General features: G+C 39.2%; 1 protein-coding gene across 5 annotated transcripts in view; it reads left to right on the top strand.

Annotated features, from left to right (window-relative positions):
* hdac4 (histone deacetylase 4) overlaps positions 1 to 19,715 on the top strand; it is a 123,165-nt gene that overhangs the window by 39,681 nt on the left and 63,769 nt on the right. For 4 of the 5 annotated variants that reach the window (XM_028022588.1, XM_028022589.1, XM_028022590.1 and 1 more), the window contains exon 3: positions 18,782 to 18,982. In XM_028022588.1, the coding sequence (XP_027878389.1) occupies positions 18,782 to 18,982 (201 nt within the window). Of the gene's footprint in view, positions 1 to 11,121; positions 11,357 to 18,781; positions 18,983 to 19,715 lie in introns of those variants that run through there. The other variant, XM_028022591.1, reaches the window with a different exon arrangement.

Raw genomic sequence — 19,715 nt, 5'->3', positions numbered from 1 at the left:
GGTCTGAAAAAGCAGGGAAAACGGAGGAATGGCACATTATGCAAATATCATCAGCCTCATTACCATTTCAAAACTCTGGAAAAGGAAATCACAAAAGTGGGGAGAAACATTTCTTTTGACGAAACCAAACTTTCATATTCGGGGTCTCCATTTCTATACACGCTCTGATCACTTCTGAGTCACATTAGACATGATTTAGATGCCAAACCTGATTGTTGAATCCTTTCGGAATTCATACCCCGTATTGAAACATCAAATGTGACGCATGGAGAGAAGAGCGAGGAAGTGCAGAGGAAGAAGGGACAGCAGGAGTATTGAAATGACAGAGACGGACAGTGAGGTGTGTTCCAGAGGACAACTGCTCTGGAGGTCACTGCGACCAGACTCTTGTCTTCCTGCCAGACCCCTTCGCCTCCCCCTTCGCCTCCTCCTCTTCATGCTGAAACATGTTGGACTTCTCATGTAGCTGAATGCTGGACCTTAATTCAGAATTTGTTAACCCTATATCCTCTTTTCAGCCCTTTTTATCCAAAATTAGAAATACATTAAAATATGCAGATAAGTAATATTCAATTCCTCTTTAAATGAGAAAAAAAAAACCATTTTATTGCCAAGAATGCAATTGCATAGCATTCCTTTGGTAATATGTAGCAAAGTATGCATCTGTAGCTAAAATAAACCACACCTACATGTGAAAAGTTCAGCCCATTCTGCTCGACGTAACGTCAATACAGAAAAAGGTGCTAAATAGTTTTTTTTGTACAGCATTTGAATCAAGCGAAGTTAAAATTAGACCAGTTAAGGAGTTCCGGGTAGAAAATACAGACCGATGTTTATTTATCATGAATGGATAATGTACATATTTTTGTACAGTTTTGGTTTAATCACTTCTCTGTGTGTTGTTCTGTGAGCAAATGGCCTTTTTGAGTCTGTATACTCCAGTTAGCAATTACCAAATTAGTTGAAAATTATTTCAATAATCGATTCACTACGATTAACTTGATTAATCGTTTCAGCCATGCTGTGTTTTCTTATGCTCTAGAAATGTAACATCCTCTCTTCTTTCCTCTCCTATTTTCTTGCTTCACTGTTTTACTCGAGTTCATACTCAGACAATCACAGATCCAGGAGAGCATTCCAGAAGAAATGCGTTTTCAGAGTGAAGTATGGTGCCTCTAAAGCATTAAGCATTAATCATTCATGTTAGAGATATATTATTTACCAATATGACCACATTGCTAATTGCTTATGTTGAATTTTGAGCTCTGGATTACAGCAATGACACTGACAATCCTGAACTCAAACACACTCCTTTTCCCTAATGGAAGACCACCTGTTTTGTACACATGCTCATCAGGGAGCCTTCATGGCTTCCAGATGGGCTACATGAGCCCAGGACCAAACCTCCCCACCCACTGTTACTCCCTGACCTGGCATGGGGACCTCCACTTACTGCCAGTTTGGTATCGACAAGAGTTGTTGAGCAGCTGCCACTTTTCTGTTGAGCCACATTTACAAATACAAACTTGCAGGGGGAATAAACCCCAAACCACTCTCTTTCTGAAACAGTTCAAGAGGGACTGGAGAAACCAGTTGCTGCTATTTAGATGTAATTTCTTAATTACTTCTGTAAAAGCTGGGGTTTCATACCTTGCCTGGTCTGGAGTATGGGTGTTAATAGGAAGCCAAGAGAAAAAGAGAACAGAAATCACCTCAGAGAAGCAGTTTTTGCTGCTCAATCTGGGAAGGGTTTCTATACCGTTTCCAAATAACTTGGGGCTCATTCACACCAGCCCTGTTTGGGCTCCTTTAATCGAACTAGAGTTTGATTGTCTAGAAAAACTGGTTTGTTTGGGGAATTGTGAATGCATAATCAAACTCTGATGCCAACCAAAATAATAAACTTTGATCTGCCTACCAAACTAGGTTTCGGTTCAGGTGGAGTGAACTCTGGTGTCTTACGAATGCATATGTGAACACCAAGTGGACGAAAGACTGCTCGAAAAGCAGGAAGCAGACTTAAGTTTATGGCAACACAAATAAAGGAACTAGAATAGCTTGGTTAGAGTAGTGCCCTTTGCCTGATTAGCTTAAGAGAATGAGGATGCAATTTATCTAATATTCATTAGTAAAATTGTATTAAACTGTATAACAGTAATTGTATTAGACTTAATTTCAATGCCAGAAAGTCCTTGACTTGCACCTTATGAAACCATAACTCTGCTGCAGGTTTCACCACAAACTTGTAGCAGAGTTTATGGTGAAGGTAAATTAGATTCCAACAGATAACAAGAGGAGCACTTTCTAATTACCTTTAAGGACATAACCATAGACTGCGGTTGTCATGGTGATTCGTTTAAAAAGGGACACCACTTTCACATTCAGGTCTTAGAACGTGAGGCAGTCTCTCTGGAGTCAGACGCTTTTTGTGTTCCAGAAGAGCAGACAGTGTTTTAACCTACTTTGTCTGCCTGGGGTCCATTATCCCGACAGATACAGCAAGTTCTGAGACCAAGTTTGTCTGGATCTGGTGGATGGGGGAAGATTTTACCATGTTACCAGGTTATAAATATTGCATGGGGCCTGGTGTGTTTTGCTGTTTTGGCTGCCAGGATCAGCTTTCACAAACGTATTGGGAGTCAGCAGAGTGGGCTATTGTTAGTCTGTGTGCTTGAACAGAGAGTCTCTTATCGGGATTTTTGTTAGACAAACTGGTTTAACAAAGAAAGAAGTTCACAGTTTCTCAACGCATCTCACACAAAGCGCTTGATGGGGTTTTTCTTTTTTTTAAACTGTTTTTAATAGCATTTTAACTGGATATGGTTTAAATGTTGATTTCATTTCAAAACTTTAATTCTAGCTAAGTATTAATACTAACTTTTACCGAGGTATGTTACATAACATAAATATAAAACACAACATAGTTTAGAATGGTGTAAATAGTAATTCACTATGAACTTTTAAAATCTGCATTTTACAGTTTATGTCTTATTGTGGGCATTATTTAATAGCAGTTTTATACCATATTTGAAAATAAGAGGTATTTTTATATGAGCATTATCTACATATTTACTGTATAAAAACTGAACCAGCTTCAAACCCAGTTTGCTGTAATAAAGTTCCTAAAGTGAGGCTGCCTCTGTGACTACATGACATAAAGTTAAAAATAATCACCCTTTTTGTTTTAAAATACAAAAGGGTGAATAATCTGGTGCTGATCTGTTGTATTTCTGTAGTGTTAAACAATTAAGGAAGAAACAAGTAAACAGAGTCTTTAACTCTGTTGAATCTTGGATTTTCTAAACAGTTTCCCGTCCTGGTTTGTCTCTGGTCTCGGATTCTGTTTAATACCTTTCAATTTCAGTAAAGTTGGTCACTTACGGTTGGACAATGACACTGTTGGACACTATTTACTCTGGAGAAAGAAGGTTCTGGGTTTGAATTCTGTGACTGTTAATTCATCTCTATTATTTACTCTTAGCTGTGTGCAAACGACATTGACCTGTGTGTCTTTGTGTTGCCCTGTAGCAGACAGGGCAGGGTGTACCCCGCCTCTTGCCTAATGACCCCTGGAGAGACACGCCAGCCCCCACACCTCTGCACAGACGATGGATGAATGGTCAATTAGGACGCTAAATTCAATTTCCTGCCAAAAGATTCAAACAAATTGTACTTTAGAAACATTCCAGCTCATTTTTTAAATGGTTGTGGTATTAATCCTATCAGAGCATGAAATACCACTCATCCTTTGCCTTCCTCTTAAGCTCAATTGCTTATGCAGAGGTGAACTTTGTAAAGGCTTTTAAAGGCCTTACCATGACCAAATGTGTCCACAAGAATCTTCTATCTATTATAGATGACTCCTTATAAGTTCAGACCCATTGCTGTTTGCTCAAAAAGGCCCTGACACCATCTGAACCAGAGGCTAGCCTTCCCTAATCCGGGAAGGGGGAGTTCACTACACACACACTGATAGCCTAATGGTTATAACATAGCTTTCAGTGTGTTTCACCACAGTGTCTTTTAAAGAAAGAAATAGACAACGGTTTGCCAACTTATATTGCCTCTAAGAGTTTTCTAAGTCAAGTACATAAGTTCAGACAGAACGAAGGAGGGAGTTAGATGTTTATGCATCCATCTTGTCATGGTTTGTGTCTTATCAGCGTGGCTTATTACTTCAAAGGAGACCGAGACAAGTATAAACATTCCTCACAGAATAAACTGTTGCATGAATGATGTTCAGATTTTGTCTCGGATGCTCTTATTCGCAATCGGAACATGATCTTTTCTTAGTGTTCATCTGCCTCACACGGATGCTGTGAAAAAGGTATTCAGCTATCCAGATCAATCTGGCCCTATGTAAAAATATAATTTCTCCCTAAAAATGAGCAGGTTTGCCACTATTGGTAGCAACAGCTGCGATTAAGAATGTGTGGTAACTAGTAAGGAGTCTTTACATCCTTGCAAACTCCAAAACTTTAGTTCAGGTCCTTATTTCAGAGATTGACTTGCTGATGTGGATCATTGTCCTGCTGTGTTTTAGATGTTCTTAATTCTTTGGTTACTTCTTGAATGAGTCATTGATGCCGTCTTGGATTAATTTTGGTAACCTACAACTTTTCAGAAGAACTTTGGTTCATTTGGGTCCCAAAACCTTGCATATAACTGTGTAACCCTTTCAAAATAGAAAGATTGATAGTGACTTTTTTTCCTCATCTGCTCTTTTAATTTATTTGGATAGACACTCGATGGGTTGCCTTTGAGGTTATTTAGCTTACTTTGTGATGTAAAAAAGGTTCCATGTTTGGGATTTCTTGAATCTACTTGTCTAGCAGAAATTAGGCTTTGGTTAAGTTGAACAGATGGGTCTAAAAATATGTATTATGGGCATTTATTCATAACTTAATAAAGGGGGTAGGTAGATTTTCACCAAGGTTGAGGTTGGCTTGGATAATTTAAAGTTGGGAGATCCAAGGTGTAACCCGCCTTCCTCTGCAGCCCTGCTCAGCTTAAGTGGGTATAGATGATAGACAGATCTGAAAAATTTATCTGTGAAAAAAGCAAAGAGCAGAAATCTGTAATGGGGGAAATGCTTTTCCACAGCAAAGTCTGACTGGTTTCCTATGGAATTGGAGGGTTATGGACTGATGAACTGATCTGATTCTGTGACCTCTTAGATTCGAAGAGCACAGGCAGCACTGTGGTGTGCTGACATCTCTTATAAGTTCAGTTTCGCATCACTCACAGTTAATGGCTCTGCGTCTGCTGCAAGCTGCGCTGCAGTCGGGAAAGGCATTACCATTGAGATGGAAGGAGAGGATGTAAAATATGAATGAAAGGAACTCCCCGCTGCAGGCAACGACTCAAGTATTCTCATCCTGTCATGTTGTCTGGGTGTTTGGAAAGCCTTGATATTTCAAGGTGCTCTTCAGGACTCTTTGAGAGTTGTTGGTTTTGTTGAATATCAAGAACAAAGCTGGATGCTACAGTGAGGCTGGAGCAGCTTCAAGCATAAATTTTGTTTGATTTTATTTAATTTTAAAAAAAATATTAGGTACCTTTTAAATTGCATCTGAATAGCATAGGTCAAATTCTTACACCATAATACCTTACCTTGTAAAGGATTTGTAAAGTAGAGCCTGTCGGTATGAAGTGGTCTGGCTTTATAAATTTGAAGTATTAAAATGTTTAAGTAACACAAAGCTACCTTTTAGTTCTTTTTAGTCAGGCTTATGAGTAAACTGATTCTCTTTGGCCAAGCAAATGATAACAGTATTTTTTTTTTTTAAATTAGCCATAAAATAATGCATTTGTTAAAATTAAAGAGTAGTGTCTTTGCTTTAATCCTCCTGCGTTCTTAGGAGATGGTGTCATTTAGGCCCCACCAGCTTTTTACTCTGTGCGCAGTTCACTTTTACAAGGGTTTTGTTGTGTGTGGTTTTGGGAACTGACAGTCTGACGGGACAACCGCCACCCCTTCCTCCCTGTTTTGGCAGTGTGTTTATTTTTAGAAAAGATTATTATGAGGTGAAGAATCATATTTAGCTTCTGCACTTTGACAAAACCAAAATACCAAAGTGTGTGTAGGGGTGTGTGTGTGTGTGTGTGTGTGTGTGTGTTTGGTTTTGTGTGGGAAATGGGGAGTAGTGAGTCTCTGTATTATAAATAACCCAAATCAATAATAAACGACACTGATATTTAGAGTTGGGTCTGGGGTCCTCTGAGGAGATGGATTAAAAAAGCAGCCCTCTTCTCCACCTTCCTCCTCCTCCTCCTCCTCCCCAGGCGCAGTGAGGCAGAAGACAAGAGCATAGGAAGCTGAAAACATTAGAGGTGCCGTCTTCTCCCCCCACAAGCCTCGACAGACTTGTGGTTATGAAGTGCACGCTCGCCTCGTGGGTGTGTGTGCGGGAATGTGTGTATATTACGAGTCCGACGCTGTGCATTACTTATTCATCAGCAATGTCTGCCTGCTTGCCACAATGTGTATTTCAGCATGCCTTGCAATCATTATGCCACATGTATTATTTAAGGCACACGTGTGCGCGCTGACTCCAATGCAGATTGCTACACAAACTATTTATCCCGCATAAATAGTCTCTCAGAATCCTGTGAATTACTGCAAAAAGCATCTTTCACACACTTATTATCTTTTCTGTAAAGTCTTTGTGGCCAAAACACCACCATTCATTCAACTTTTTTCTTCTGCCCCTGTCTTCAAAAGCTGGAAGATTTTTCTTTGCAGACTGCTTAGAGTCTCTGTTTCTTTCCTGGTGTAGTTGACATGCTTGTGCCTGTAAGATCTAGAAGTTACCAAGATGTGGAAAGCAGCGATAGAGCTGAGTGATCTTTCATAATCTTTTCTGTTCTGCTGTGGTTTATGAGCCAAACAAAGCAATGCAGCTCCAAATTGTTGAACTTCTCCAAACAGAATAAAAGTATCAACGTTTTACAAACTGCTTGCAGGAATTTGCAATTAGTTGAGGATTACTTAGTTTGGATTTGATCAATCTAAGTGGATGGGTGCATTACTTAATGAGTATTCTGTTGCTTCATGATTTATGAAAAATACAGATAAAACCCAGTTTGTTGGTGTTTTTGATTTTAGTTTTTGATTCATTTGTTTATTTTCTTATACTCAAGTGTTGGGGGGAAAATAAATTAAGTTCAGCAAAGTAAGGAATTTGACATTTTTAGGAAGTCTGAAATTCTGCATGCAGTTTACATCTCACTACAAGTCAGGTAATTTTTTATGTATCAAATGTGTATTTTATATCATGACTTCTGTTGACGTTAGAAGGATGACCTTTTCTGTAATCATGTCTGCCCCCAGCCTTATAAATGCAGTAGCATCTGCAATTAAACGTGTGGTGGCAGGACCAATCGGCTTTTATTAAACCACATAGATTTTTGAGCCCGAATGGGTGTTTTCACACTAGATGGTCTGGTAGACTCGCTTCGATTGGGGATCAAAATTGTAACATTTGATTCACTTTTCTGCTTATTGTTGAATCAGGAACGCTGACCTTTTCCGGGTGAAATGAGGCCCTCAGTACTTAGATGTCATTCTGGGGTCTTTTGGGGCCTCATGGATGAGCTGTTGATGTTTTTTGGGGGGTGGCCCCTCCTGGAAAGGTTTACCACTGCTCCCTTTTTGCTCAACCTGCTTAATTATTTTAAAATTAAGACATGATGGCAAAACAAGACATGATGTGTGTGTTTTTTTTGACTAAATTGTTTTCTGACAAGCAACACATTTCCTTTTCTTTCTTTTTTTGTATTTTCTCTTTTTTTTTTTACATCAGATCAAGTTAATTTGAATAACTTTTTTTCTCCCTAATAAAAGGGTTTCTTTAGTGAAGTAAAAATACACCAGTACACCGTGTGCTTAAGATACCTGAACAGTTATTGGTTAGTTAAGTAAATGCTACTCCAATGACAGTCCTGAACAGGTTCTGACCTTTTTTCAGAGGAAGGGATATTTCTTTGCGTGACAGGTTCCTGCCTTACCTCCATGGGTCTTTGACTGTGTAACTTGCACACCACCCTATGTGCATGCATTGATTTTTGTTATTCTTTCTGTGCAAAGTTCACTTGGTTTGCTTCTGCTCTGCTTCACTGCCCTCCCTGGGGGTGATTCTCCCTGATCTAAAAATGAAAGATGTGTTTGCCTTTGTGTGTTTGTGTGTGCCATTGTGGTTTGGGATCACCAGCATTAGCTGTTGCCGGTGTCATGGCTGCATGGAGCTCAGCTAAGCCTTTGACGTCAATGCCGTACAACAAGCTGATAACACAGACCTTTATCGCAGCCAGGTGTGTGGGTGTGTTGTCAGATCAAACAAAGCTAGGCTTCCTGGATTCTGCGCTATACTTCAGAAATAGCTACCGCAAACATACACATTATCAGACCACCCAACATCCATATACCCACTGAAATGCACACACACACAAAAATAATTGGTGTTGTGACCTCACTACTTGCTGCTTTATCATCACATCTATAGGTTGCTTTTCAGAACATTAGTTGATTTCGAGCAGTTGCTTGTTGAAAACTCCTGAATCATTGGTTCCGCCTCATTGAAGCTGCAGTCAAATCTTTCTGCAGCATCACAATATGGCCAAAATTATCCGTCTTCCATTTGTTCTTTCCACTTGTTGATTTCTTTCACTGTTCACTTCAACCTTGGCTGCAGGATTAAGGCTCCATTATTGCTTGAGTTTAATGTTAATATATTAAACAATCACCATACTAAACACTTGTGCTAAAAGTGTTTTTGCCCAGCCACTGTCACATTCAGGTAGTGTTATTTTCATCCTTTGAGAAACTCCCAAAAGTAAATGAAGCAACACAGAAGATGTGCCAATTTTTGAAAAAGGGAAAAAAGAATTTGTTGTTTTTGGGTTTTTTGGCACTAGTGGCCTTTATTTGCAGTAGATTAGACAGGAAATGGGCAGAGACAGAAGGGTAATGACACGCAGCAAAGGTTTCGGGTTGGGAATTGAACTCCGGACGACTGACGGCCCTGAGGACTAAGAGTCTCCATATATGTGCAGGTTGCTCTGCCTCTGTAGCACACAGCATCCTATTTGTTGCTTTTTAATAACAGATGCCATTTGTAATTTAAGCTATTTCCTCGTGATTTTATGATTTACTTTAGTATGTTTTATTATTACAAATTCAGTTTTTTGCCCATTTCAATCTTTTTGACTGATTTCATTTTTAATATCCCCCCCCCTATTTTTTATATTTCAATTATTTTTATAATTTCTGTAATTAAAAATAAATCTTTACCTGCATCACAGCAATTAGTCCCATTTAATAATTGCTGATTGCCCTTTTGCCCATTTTTCTGGAATTGTAATGATTTATATATTTTGTGACAAGCTTCAGATCTTTAAGGTTGGAAGGTCTCTTTGCCATCACTCTAATTTCAGCTTTTTTTTAAGATGCTTTACTAGATTAATGACTCGAAATTTGTAACATTACTTCCAGTTATGCCTGCATAATATGAATAAATCTTTTGATGCCGACAATATGAGTAAATATTGCGATACTGATATAAGTTGCAAAATTTTGTCATTTTGTCATGTCATTTTGTCCGGAGTGAGCATCGGCTGTCATGAGGCTTATCAGTCACAATAAATTACAATTGATTTTCTTTCATATTTATTTTTAGATTATTTCTGAACATGTTTTTCATGCATGGCAGACTCTCCAGCCTAACTGGGTGCTCATGTTTCCGATTATCTTCTTTAGTACTTCAGAACTGAAAAGCTCTTGAATTCGGTCATTTTATTTTGTTTGTGTTGTTTTACATTCACATCTTGTAAAGTTTAGGAGAAAAGCTGCCTTCACACCTCTTTTCTTCACCGTGAGAATGAAAATAACCATAATCAACTGCCACTCCTTTTTTATTGGAAAACATTTGCATAAACTTTCACTCTTGCCCAATGTTCTGCTGTGCGGCTCTCTGTCAGTGCTGCCCGCAGGAACATGTGCATTTCACATGTGTCCTCTCACTTTCGCATGACAGAAAGCCATCAGAAAGCAACCACTTGTCAGAATGATGAACGACCCAGTTCTGTGAATTTTGCCACAGTTATTTCACTCGCTGAGTAAACAGCCATCCGCGCTGCAGGCAGGCTATTTTTCCTAATCACTTTTTGTTCCCAGTTCTGATGGAAATGAAGGAACATCAAAATATCAATCATGAAAAAATATACTTAATTTAAAAAAATGCATACTTATAAAAAAGTACATGAGAATAATCAATAAAAATAAAAATACTCAATCAAAATTTTGTTCAAATTTAAATATAACAAAGTGGAAGATCTCCATATAATAATTATCAATTATTTTCCAAATACAAACTGGATGAATTCCTCTAGTGAGTTAGAAATGACTGATTTTCGCTGATGTACATTGAAATTGTATTAATTGTCATACATTTCTATTTGTGTGTATATAATATGTCTGGCATCTCCAGCTTCTTCTGTGTTGTAAGACGCTCACATCTTTTAGTCCTGTTCCTGTTGTGATAATCTGACTTTTCTTTCTGTTCCTGTTTTCTAAGAATTGCTCCATTGAATTATTCAGAGTAACACTTCCCTCAGTTTGTATTAGAATAAAGTTGCATAAAGTCTCAGCCCCTATTTATCTGTAAAAGAACTAGCTGGCGCTCTGTTCGTGATGATTTTTATCTTCAGTGGCTGCAAAATGTTTCGCTTGCAAGCTGCATCTATTGTTGAGTCAAGTTCACAGCAGCTATCTGTGTGAAGAGTTCCTGTTGTGTAGGAGGTTTTTAAAACAGACAAAAGCCAGGAAGGTGTGCGTGTATGTGTGTGTGCAACATGTAGAAGATTAAATGTGAGCAAGTGCAACTGCTCAGTCAAAACATGAAGAGGCCCTGCACAAAATCTCTGGGTTTGTTTGGCCAGAAGCTGACGCTGCCTCTTTTTTTTTTTTTTGTCAGCCAGTGAATTAGGAGGTAGGGAGCTAGTGACGCTCGTAAAATCCTTAACATGCCTGAGACTGCCCTGTGATGTCACTGAGAGAGGGAGGGAGAGTGGGAGGAGACCAGACCAACGGAGAGAGAGAGAGAAAGAGAGCGAGGCGGCTGGAGAGCGGAGCAAAACAGGCTCAGTGAGAGGAGGCAGAGAGACGAGACGGACTCTGTCAGAAATTTCTTCCTGCTTCGGGTCTGAAGTGGAGGGGAACACTGCTTTCTGTATTTCTTTCAGCTGATAAAAAAAACAAAAAACTAACTAAAGCACTTTTTAAAAAGCTCCTGCTCAGATCTTCAAACACACTCTCACACCAACGTGCAACAAGCGGACAGCACGGCACAACTGATGGGTGAGAGCTTTTTCCTGCAGTTTGACTTCTCTACAAGGAGTTCCTCTATAAAATGCTTTGCAAATGTCTTTTTTTCCTCAGCAGCCTTTCATAGTTTATACTTTTATGCTGAAATGCGTTTATGTTTATAATGCAGGTGTGACTGTGTGTGTGTGTGTGTCCTGTTGAGAAGAGAGTTTGTGGGTGTGCGGCTTTGAGTGGTGACAGTGTTTATTGAATGGTACTGATGTATGGACGCTCAGCAGCCTTCAGCTGAATGGAGCAGATGGCTGTGCCTGTCCCTCCATACAGTCTGCTGTGAACACATGAGGCTGTTTGTGTTTATTCCTGAGTGTGCTAAGATGCATATGAAGCTTTCAAAAAGTTCATCCTGTTTAATGCGTGCCTTAGATTGGAGAAAAGTCCACAGAAACAGACATTATTTTGCACATTTCTCTTGAGTGTTCTCATTTTTTGTGTGTGTTTTTGTTTTGGCTGTTAAAATAATAATAATGATTGTGAATGTTTACCCAGCTGCAAATACAACAGTCTTAAACACCTTTTTGACTGTTTGATCCACTTGAGTCAGACCTTGGGAGTGCAGACTCGCTTTCGTCATAAAAAAGTGAAAACAGATGAGGAGAAAACAAAGAGGTGGCAGCGCACCATAACACTCACCGTCACCAAGTACCCATCCCAAGCTTTGGGGTGCCTTCAGCAGCTTATGCAGCACATGCAGGCTGATTGTGGAGTTGAACTAGCACCCCACCATTATTGGTCAGCCGTCTTCCTCAGGCCCCTCCCTTACTTCGCTGTCCAACCAACCACTGGCTACAATCCAACCAGTCACCATGGCGTTTGCCTCCATCCTTTTATGCACACATAGCTTGTGACTAAGTGTGCAGACTCAGTTTTCGAGGCGCGGTGTGTAAACATGCAGGGATTTTTCTGTGGATGCAGGGAGACCCAGAGGGGCGAGGATCTCCCCCCTGGGAATCCTGCGCTATAAATAACCCTGCCTGTGTGATCCATAGTCTTCTGCTGAGGGGGACGTGGGATGGGCTGAGTCAGAGCTGGCCTGATGGATGAACAGACTAATGAGAAAGGCCCTGACATTTCTCTTGATTATTGTAGTTTTACTCTCACTGACTTCGGCTTCCTTTTGAAGCAGCTTCTTGTCTCTCACATCCTCCTTCATTTCTTTATTTATCCTCCAGAGCTTAAGTATTCTGTTAGCTGCTCACACACGTGCTGAAGCTGCTGGTTACGTTCTTCGAGGTGCATATAAAAAAATTAGAATATCATCAAAAATATTCAAGTCAAGAAAGTGGAACTCGTACACAGTTTCATGACAGAGTCACACAAATCATCTGTTTATTCAAGTTAGCTTTGATTATTGCAGCCAATGAAAGCCCACAATTCAGCTTGTGTTGCATATAGTACATTTATTACAAAAATGTTATACTATAGTTTTTCAAGTTGCTTCATGCCAGCATATTTGTGGAAAGTTAAGTGGATAGAAAAGTGCTAAATTTGTTATATTTTCAGCTGGTGTGGTTCGTTTCCACACTGCACTGTGTCAAATGAACCAAACTAATTGAAAACACTATTCCTCCTCCTCGCCTTTGGTGGCGCTGCACTAAGAACGGCTGAAGGAAACTACACAAAAACCTCAAAAGAAGACATGATAACTTCTTTCTTCACAAAATGTAAACGAAAATGGAGTAGAATCAAATTTTAGGGTTGTAGGATTTCTCTTTGACAAAAGAGCATGAGGCATTTCCTTCTTGTTTTGGTTGTATTTACCCAGAATGCCCTGTGCTGTTGTCTGCTTCCTGCTTTTGAAGCTGTCTCCAGTTCGCATATGCATTAAAACTGTGCTAGAGTTCACTCCAACCAAACTAAGATGCAGGTTTGTGTGGACCAGAGTTTATTGTTTTGATCGGCATTAGAGTTCGATTGCACATTCACACCTCTACAAGCAAACTGGACTTTATAGGAAAATGAATTAGTTTGATTAAAGTGGACCAAACGATGCAAATCCACCCTTAGTCTCAACAGGATTTTAAAGCAAAAGCTGGACACCTCTACAGTGTGGTGTAGAGACTGTAGGGCCTCTTCACCACACGGTAGAAACTCTACTGTGTGGTGAAGCTGAAGCAGCCTCAGTGAACCACAGGATGATCACTTCCATCCCAATCTGCATCGGTGCATATAAATGCAACTGAATTGCATTTATATACCATACAGTACGTCAATGTACGTTTCAGCAGGCTGACATTTCTCTATAAAAAACACCTATTTCCAGGTTTTATGTCCAGGTTTTATGTAGAGTTGCACAACATGTCAAGTTGCAATCATTGTAGAAATATCAGTATGTGCAATAGGGTAATTGCAACGGACTTCTTTCTTAAGAGTCAATAATATGTGAATTATTTTTCCCTCAGTGTTTCTTTAAAAATTGCACTGTGAGTTGACCCGACTTCAAAGTCGAAATAAGTAGAAGCTGTAAAAGAAAAAGAAAATGCTTGTCAAACAAGATGGTAGTTCTTGGAGGAGTTAATGTCACAGTGGAAACCTAAAAAGTGACTTGTTTTAAAAAAAACAAATCTAATTTCCCACAAATTAAATCTTCAAAAATAGAATTTTTTTCATGAGCCAGCCCTGAATAATTGTAATTAATGTAATTGTTGCAATTACATATTTTGTTGCATTTGTCATTACCTGTCAGGCATGAATCTTTAAATCATCAATCACTCTGTGTCATGAACCTAAGTTTCATTTTTTCCAATTCAAAATATTTTTATTGAAGTTTGCATGTAGTTTTTACACATTAACAGACAGGGAATAACTTTTCCACAATACTTCGACTTACATCTCTAATTTGCACATCTGAGTGAAACATCAGACCTGAGAGCAACAGGTGTTAATCGGCAGTTCGGAGTTTTTCCTGCAGCAGGAGCGTTTAAGCTGTGCACCGTCACTGTGAGTCATCTTGTGCGACCTCCTGTCCTTGTGTTGGCACAGCAACATTAACCTCATGTCACTTTCATTGAGGGTTTGTAAACTGGGCTAATTCGCTCCCAGGTGCTGGCCACCCTGCATGTCTGCCGCCTTCGACAAAGCTGGGTTTACTGTAAACAGCTCCTTCAGGTTGTTTTCTGAGAGCTGCTGTCTCTTTTAACATTACGCACAAATGATACAGATGCTTCCTGTGTATTGTTGAAACATAGAATGTCCAGATTTGTAAAACAAACAGTTCAACAGTTGTGAAAACATACGGAAACACAATTAAATCAGGGTTTGTAGCTGATGTTGAACTGCAGGATTGGCACTCTGCATATCGTACGTTTCTTCTTTTTATGGAGAGAGAGTTCATTCTTAGATTACGTCTCTGTAGACAGCATTATCTCTTGGTCTTTATTTCTGAGCTGTTGTGGTTGGCCTCTGAGTTGCTGGAGCTGTGATTACTCCGTGATTTTTCTCCATCTCTGATGCTTCCTGTGTTGCTTTCTTCGCTTTGTTTTAGCCTGTAGATACTCTGACCACAGCTTTGTTAGTCACTAGCGATGTTTAAAAGAAACTATTCTGAATCCTTGATTTGAAAATCAATCTTAATTTAGAGACAATATTTAACAGATTTCAAATACAATGCTGTATAATCCCTTTATTTTGGACTGAATTCAAACATACTGCCTCTATCAAGGAAGCTCCATATATTTTCTTAATTTATTAAGGTTTGTGACATTTAATTGACAATTTAGAAAAATCTTACATAGAATGGTTAATAGTTATGGAAACATATGTAAATAATGTGTTTGGTGTGTCATTTATTAAAAATTGCAGCCTATTTTGGTGTGCAATTTTTTCATAGCTGTAAATGCTGCAGTGCAGATTACTTTGTAAAGTAAATTAGCCATCAATATTGTAATTTACTAAAGTACAGGAAACATTCCAAAAATAGGATGACGGAAAGGATGTATGTCATTTACAGGCAGCAGGTAAACAGTTGCATGTAAATTTCAGTCAGCCATAAGGAAATATTTTTGTTGTCTCTTTTGACGGGAAGTTAAGTTTTGCATTTTTCATAAGCTCTAGCCCTAGATGTCAATACGGTATAACTCAGTCACTGAACTTTCAAGATACAATTCATGTTTTCATTAGAGCATGGCAGTGAGACTGAGTGGGTGAATGGAAGATTACAATAAGTGTTTTCCATCCAGAATACATCTGCATTTAGTCACTCTAACATACTTGAGATCTGTTAAAAAATAGTCTTAAAAATACCCTAAATCGTATCTTTTAGTCATTTTTATTTATTGTATTCCTTGACTCCACTATGAGCTCCACTCTGTCCCCCTTAATGTGTAAACTCTGATTTTCCTGAAGTTAGATTCTGGAGTTTGAAAACAAAATATGTGTATAGGTTTATGTCTGGTTGAACGATGTGTGTGCCCAGTTGATTTGTTTTTTTTCTTTTTTGGGGGGGATTTTATTGTAATCCATATTGGGGCCCTGAAGAAAATCTTTGGGAACCACTGACATAAAGTAACCTAATTTTCTAATAAATATCCCACCAAGTTAAAACACTATGTTGATAAAATTTTTGTCTTTTGTGAAATGGTGTCCAGTTGCTGTAAACATGTGACTTTGTGTAGTGAATGAAGTAAGTCTAGGCAAATTTCAGCCCCAGACATAAAAGTGAGTCTCTATCAAAACTTAGTTTGTAGTAAAGCAGGAAGTAGTTCTGCAGTGGCCCTGATGTGGTGACAAAGTCAGTTGATAAAGACTTGCCATTAAGCTGGCCTTGGCTCAGACTTCATTTCTATATTTATCAAGCTTCCCGACTCGTCTAGCAACAGGTTTTTTTTTTTTGTTGTTGTTGTTTTGTTTTGCTTTTGTCCATAAGCACACTTATCAACTTTTTCTGTGTCTATCGTCAGTCAGATGTGAAAAGATGATGCTGCTCTGAGCAATTCGCCCCACCCCAAGCACTCACAGGTGTAACAGTCTTAACGCTGGAGTCCCTTCCAGCTGTAGTGAGAGCAGCAGATGTTCATCGCTTTATCAACTGTACTGCAAATGAACTCAGTATCTGCAAAGCTGCCACTGATTGGGTTGTTGTTATGGTGGACAATATGTACTATAACAATGACCATAATTCACAGATTGGCACTCAGCCTATGGGCAAACACGGTTTAATTTGATATTGATGTTTAATATTCATTAGCTATCTAAGTGAACACTTGGCTGGCATATGTAGATGTACAGTATGTGTACACAATGAATGTGAGAAGTGGTTATAAAGGAATGACTGAAAAGTTGCAAAAAGTTCATGTCTTCGTCAGTCAAGCTTTTTTTGAAAGGCTATGAAGTCTACAGAAGTGTCCTCCAGACTTTCCTTACTAAAAAACAAACCCCTCTAATGTCCAGCTCTGAGACAGGTCCGAACAAGCACAGCGATACGCATCAGCAAAGCACCAGCATGTCTGGCCTGGCCACACCCTTTCTTTTCTCCCTGCCGTCCGTTGGGTGGTGTCAAGTTTCCCTTCTCTACTAAAAACCTGCCCAGTACCAAAGATGTCATTGGCTACCTCAGCAAATTGGCTACCCCTCAGTTTGCCACCTCATTGGTCACTGGGGACAGCAGGACGTGCATGATATGCTCAGGATACTTTGCATTGGCTTCGGAGTATTGATCCCTGGCAGAGGGCTTGGCACGGTGGAAGGTGGTTCTCCATGGAGCAGATATTGATCAGGAAACACTGACAGCAAGACAAGACTTTGAGTTTGTGAAATTAAAGATTACTCTCAACTTGCACTCCCAACTTCAGTTTTGGCTTTTATGTTTGTGTAAAACTCCTCTATATATTCACTTTCACTAATAAAACTAATTTCTAGCTAGTTGCTAGTGCATGTGGTAAGACAGCGTACAGAGGATTTAAACCTGGCAAAGAATTTGTGTTTTTTTATGTTTCACTACTGTGTGTGGTTCTGCAGCACTTTAAGCTGCTGTTTTACTTGTTGGAGTGAAATAATCTGATTGCATCAGTCCTCTAGCTGTTTGCTCCTTCTATCCCTGTTGTATGGATTATGCCTATAAAGCAGATTAAATGTTGCAGATTGAAAGACCAAGAGGGGACAGAACATAAACTCCTAACTATTTAAAGCTCTATTCTGCATCTGACTTTGTGATTTCTTTTTGTACCTTCAGTTTTTGATTCTTAACACACAAAAAGATTCTTATATAATGCAGCTGACTTATTCTTAAACATGTCTCAGTTTTCTATCTTCCAGTCTTCAGTGTCACTGTCTTTCTTTCTGTCATTTGAGTTTTCTGGAGCCACATCATGTATGGCAAAACACAAAACACAAATATTTGGAGGAAAATTATATCCGCAGTTTTCCCCCCCTGCATTCAGTGTTTCTCTTTTTGAAAAAGGTTTCATCTGTGAATGTTTCTAAAAGACAGCTTAAGGTTGTCATTGTCATAGTTCTCCCCAATTTAGTAAATTAGTAGTTGTGTGATGGCTTGCCTCATGTGTCCCTGTCCTTATTGGCTTTTAGAAAAATTCTTATTTTTCCCAATTTTTCTTACACATCCATTGAGTTTTGAAAACTATAAATTTGTTTCAGTTTTTTGTATTTTTTGTATTACTTCCTGTTGTTTTTAATTGACGTAAACATTGTCAAAGATAACACATTGTGGGAGATTCTCTTGGTTTGATCTTTTGCTTTGTATTTTACTGTTTGTTTTTTGTTTCTTCAAATTTTCTTCTTACATGTCACTTTTCCATATGCATTTTAAATGTCTCTTCAAATCTGATCACATTTTAAATGTGATTTGACTTCGAACTTATTTCTGTTTTGCTTCATACTTCCTTTACTCTAAGAATAGGATCATATCAGTCGTGCCGAGATATAATAATTGTTATATTTTAAGCTTCAAGAGTTAATTTTATCAGTCTGAACATGTACTTTTTGCTTTGAATGCTGCAACCCTTAAAAAAACATCATATTTTATGTCCAATAAGGGCATCTAATTTTGATACATGTATATCCTCTCAGAGCTGTTAAACAACCTAAAGAGGAATCACTTTACATTTGCAATCATATCATACATCATAAGTGTCAAATTATGAAGACTAAGCCTGCATGAATGTCACCAAATTTCTACTGCAACACTAAAGCTGTGGAATATTTTTGTTCCTTATGATTCCTGTCAAATCACACACACATTTTATGTTTTGGTGTTATGCTAATGCTCTTATCTTCAGTGTACAAATATGACACAGATATAAATCCCAAGTGGGCCAACGCTCCAATCGACCACTCCACTGCAAAGACTAATACTAAGTGCTGCTGCCAAAGCTGCTTTTTCAGTTTGTTTGTCGGATTTGGTTCAGATGTCAGGTGCTTAATCTGCCAACGTTTCTGTTTGTTTAGTGGATGTGAGCACAGCGGCGCTCCCCTCGCAGGTTCCCTCCGCCGCCTCTGCCATCCTTCCCATGGACCTCCGCATTGTGGACCACTCTCACCACCACCACCAGCAGCCTCCCTTCGGCCTGGTGTCCCAGCCCCATCCCACACCAGCCCCCTCCACAGCCTGTCCTGCATCGTCCGAGCTGGGCAACGGACCGGTTGCTGGTAAGTCCTTCAGGTCTCCTGGCTGATTTCACCTAATGCAACCACCTCCGCACTTGGAGTGATGCGCTATTTGATACTTGTACTACAAGCTCCCACTAGCTTAGGTTATAACAAGAAATAAGATTAGTTACCATAACTACACTGATGATTCACAAGTCTACATTTCAATGTCATCAGGTGACTCTGAACCCATTCGAGCACTGAATAGATGCTTAGAACAAATAAATGCTTGGCGTGCCATATCTTTCTCCAACTGAACAGAAACAAAACTGAAGTTATTGTCTTTGGACCTAAAAAGGAACGATCTAGAGTCAACGCACAGCTCCTGTTATTACAGCTGGAAAGTAGTGGTAGTGCCTGAAACCTTGGGGAAGCCTTCAAAGATCCATAAAGACAATTACAAAGTCGGCCTTCTATCACTAGAAGAACATTTCTAATGTTCCAGAAAGATCTATAGTAACTCATCCATGCATTTATCTTTATTTGCATTGATTACTGCAACAGTTTCTTCACAGGTCTGCCTACAAATCCTCCAGCTGCAGCTGATCCAGAACGCTACTTTTCGCGTTCTCACTAAAACTAGGAAGATAGAGGACATCAACCCGGTTCTGGCTGCCTGTAGCTCAGAGAATAGACTAGGAAATACTTTTGTTAGTTTACAAATCACTAAACAGGTCTTTTGGTTCTGGTTCTGCTCTGCATCCCCAGAACCAGAACCATGGAGACATGGAGA

The sequence above is a fragment of the Xiphophorus couchianus genome, chromosome 7 (assembly GCF_001444195.1).
Source record: "Xiphophorus couchianus chromosome 7, X_couchianus-1.0, whole genome shotgun sequence".
Classification (NCBI taxonomy): Eukaryota; Metazoa; Chordata; class Actinopteri; order Cyprinodontiformes; family Poeciliidae; genus Xiphophorus; species Xiphophorus couchianus.
This window is presented reverse-complemented; position numbering and strand designations above follow the sequence as displayed.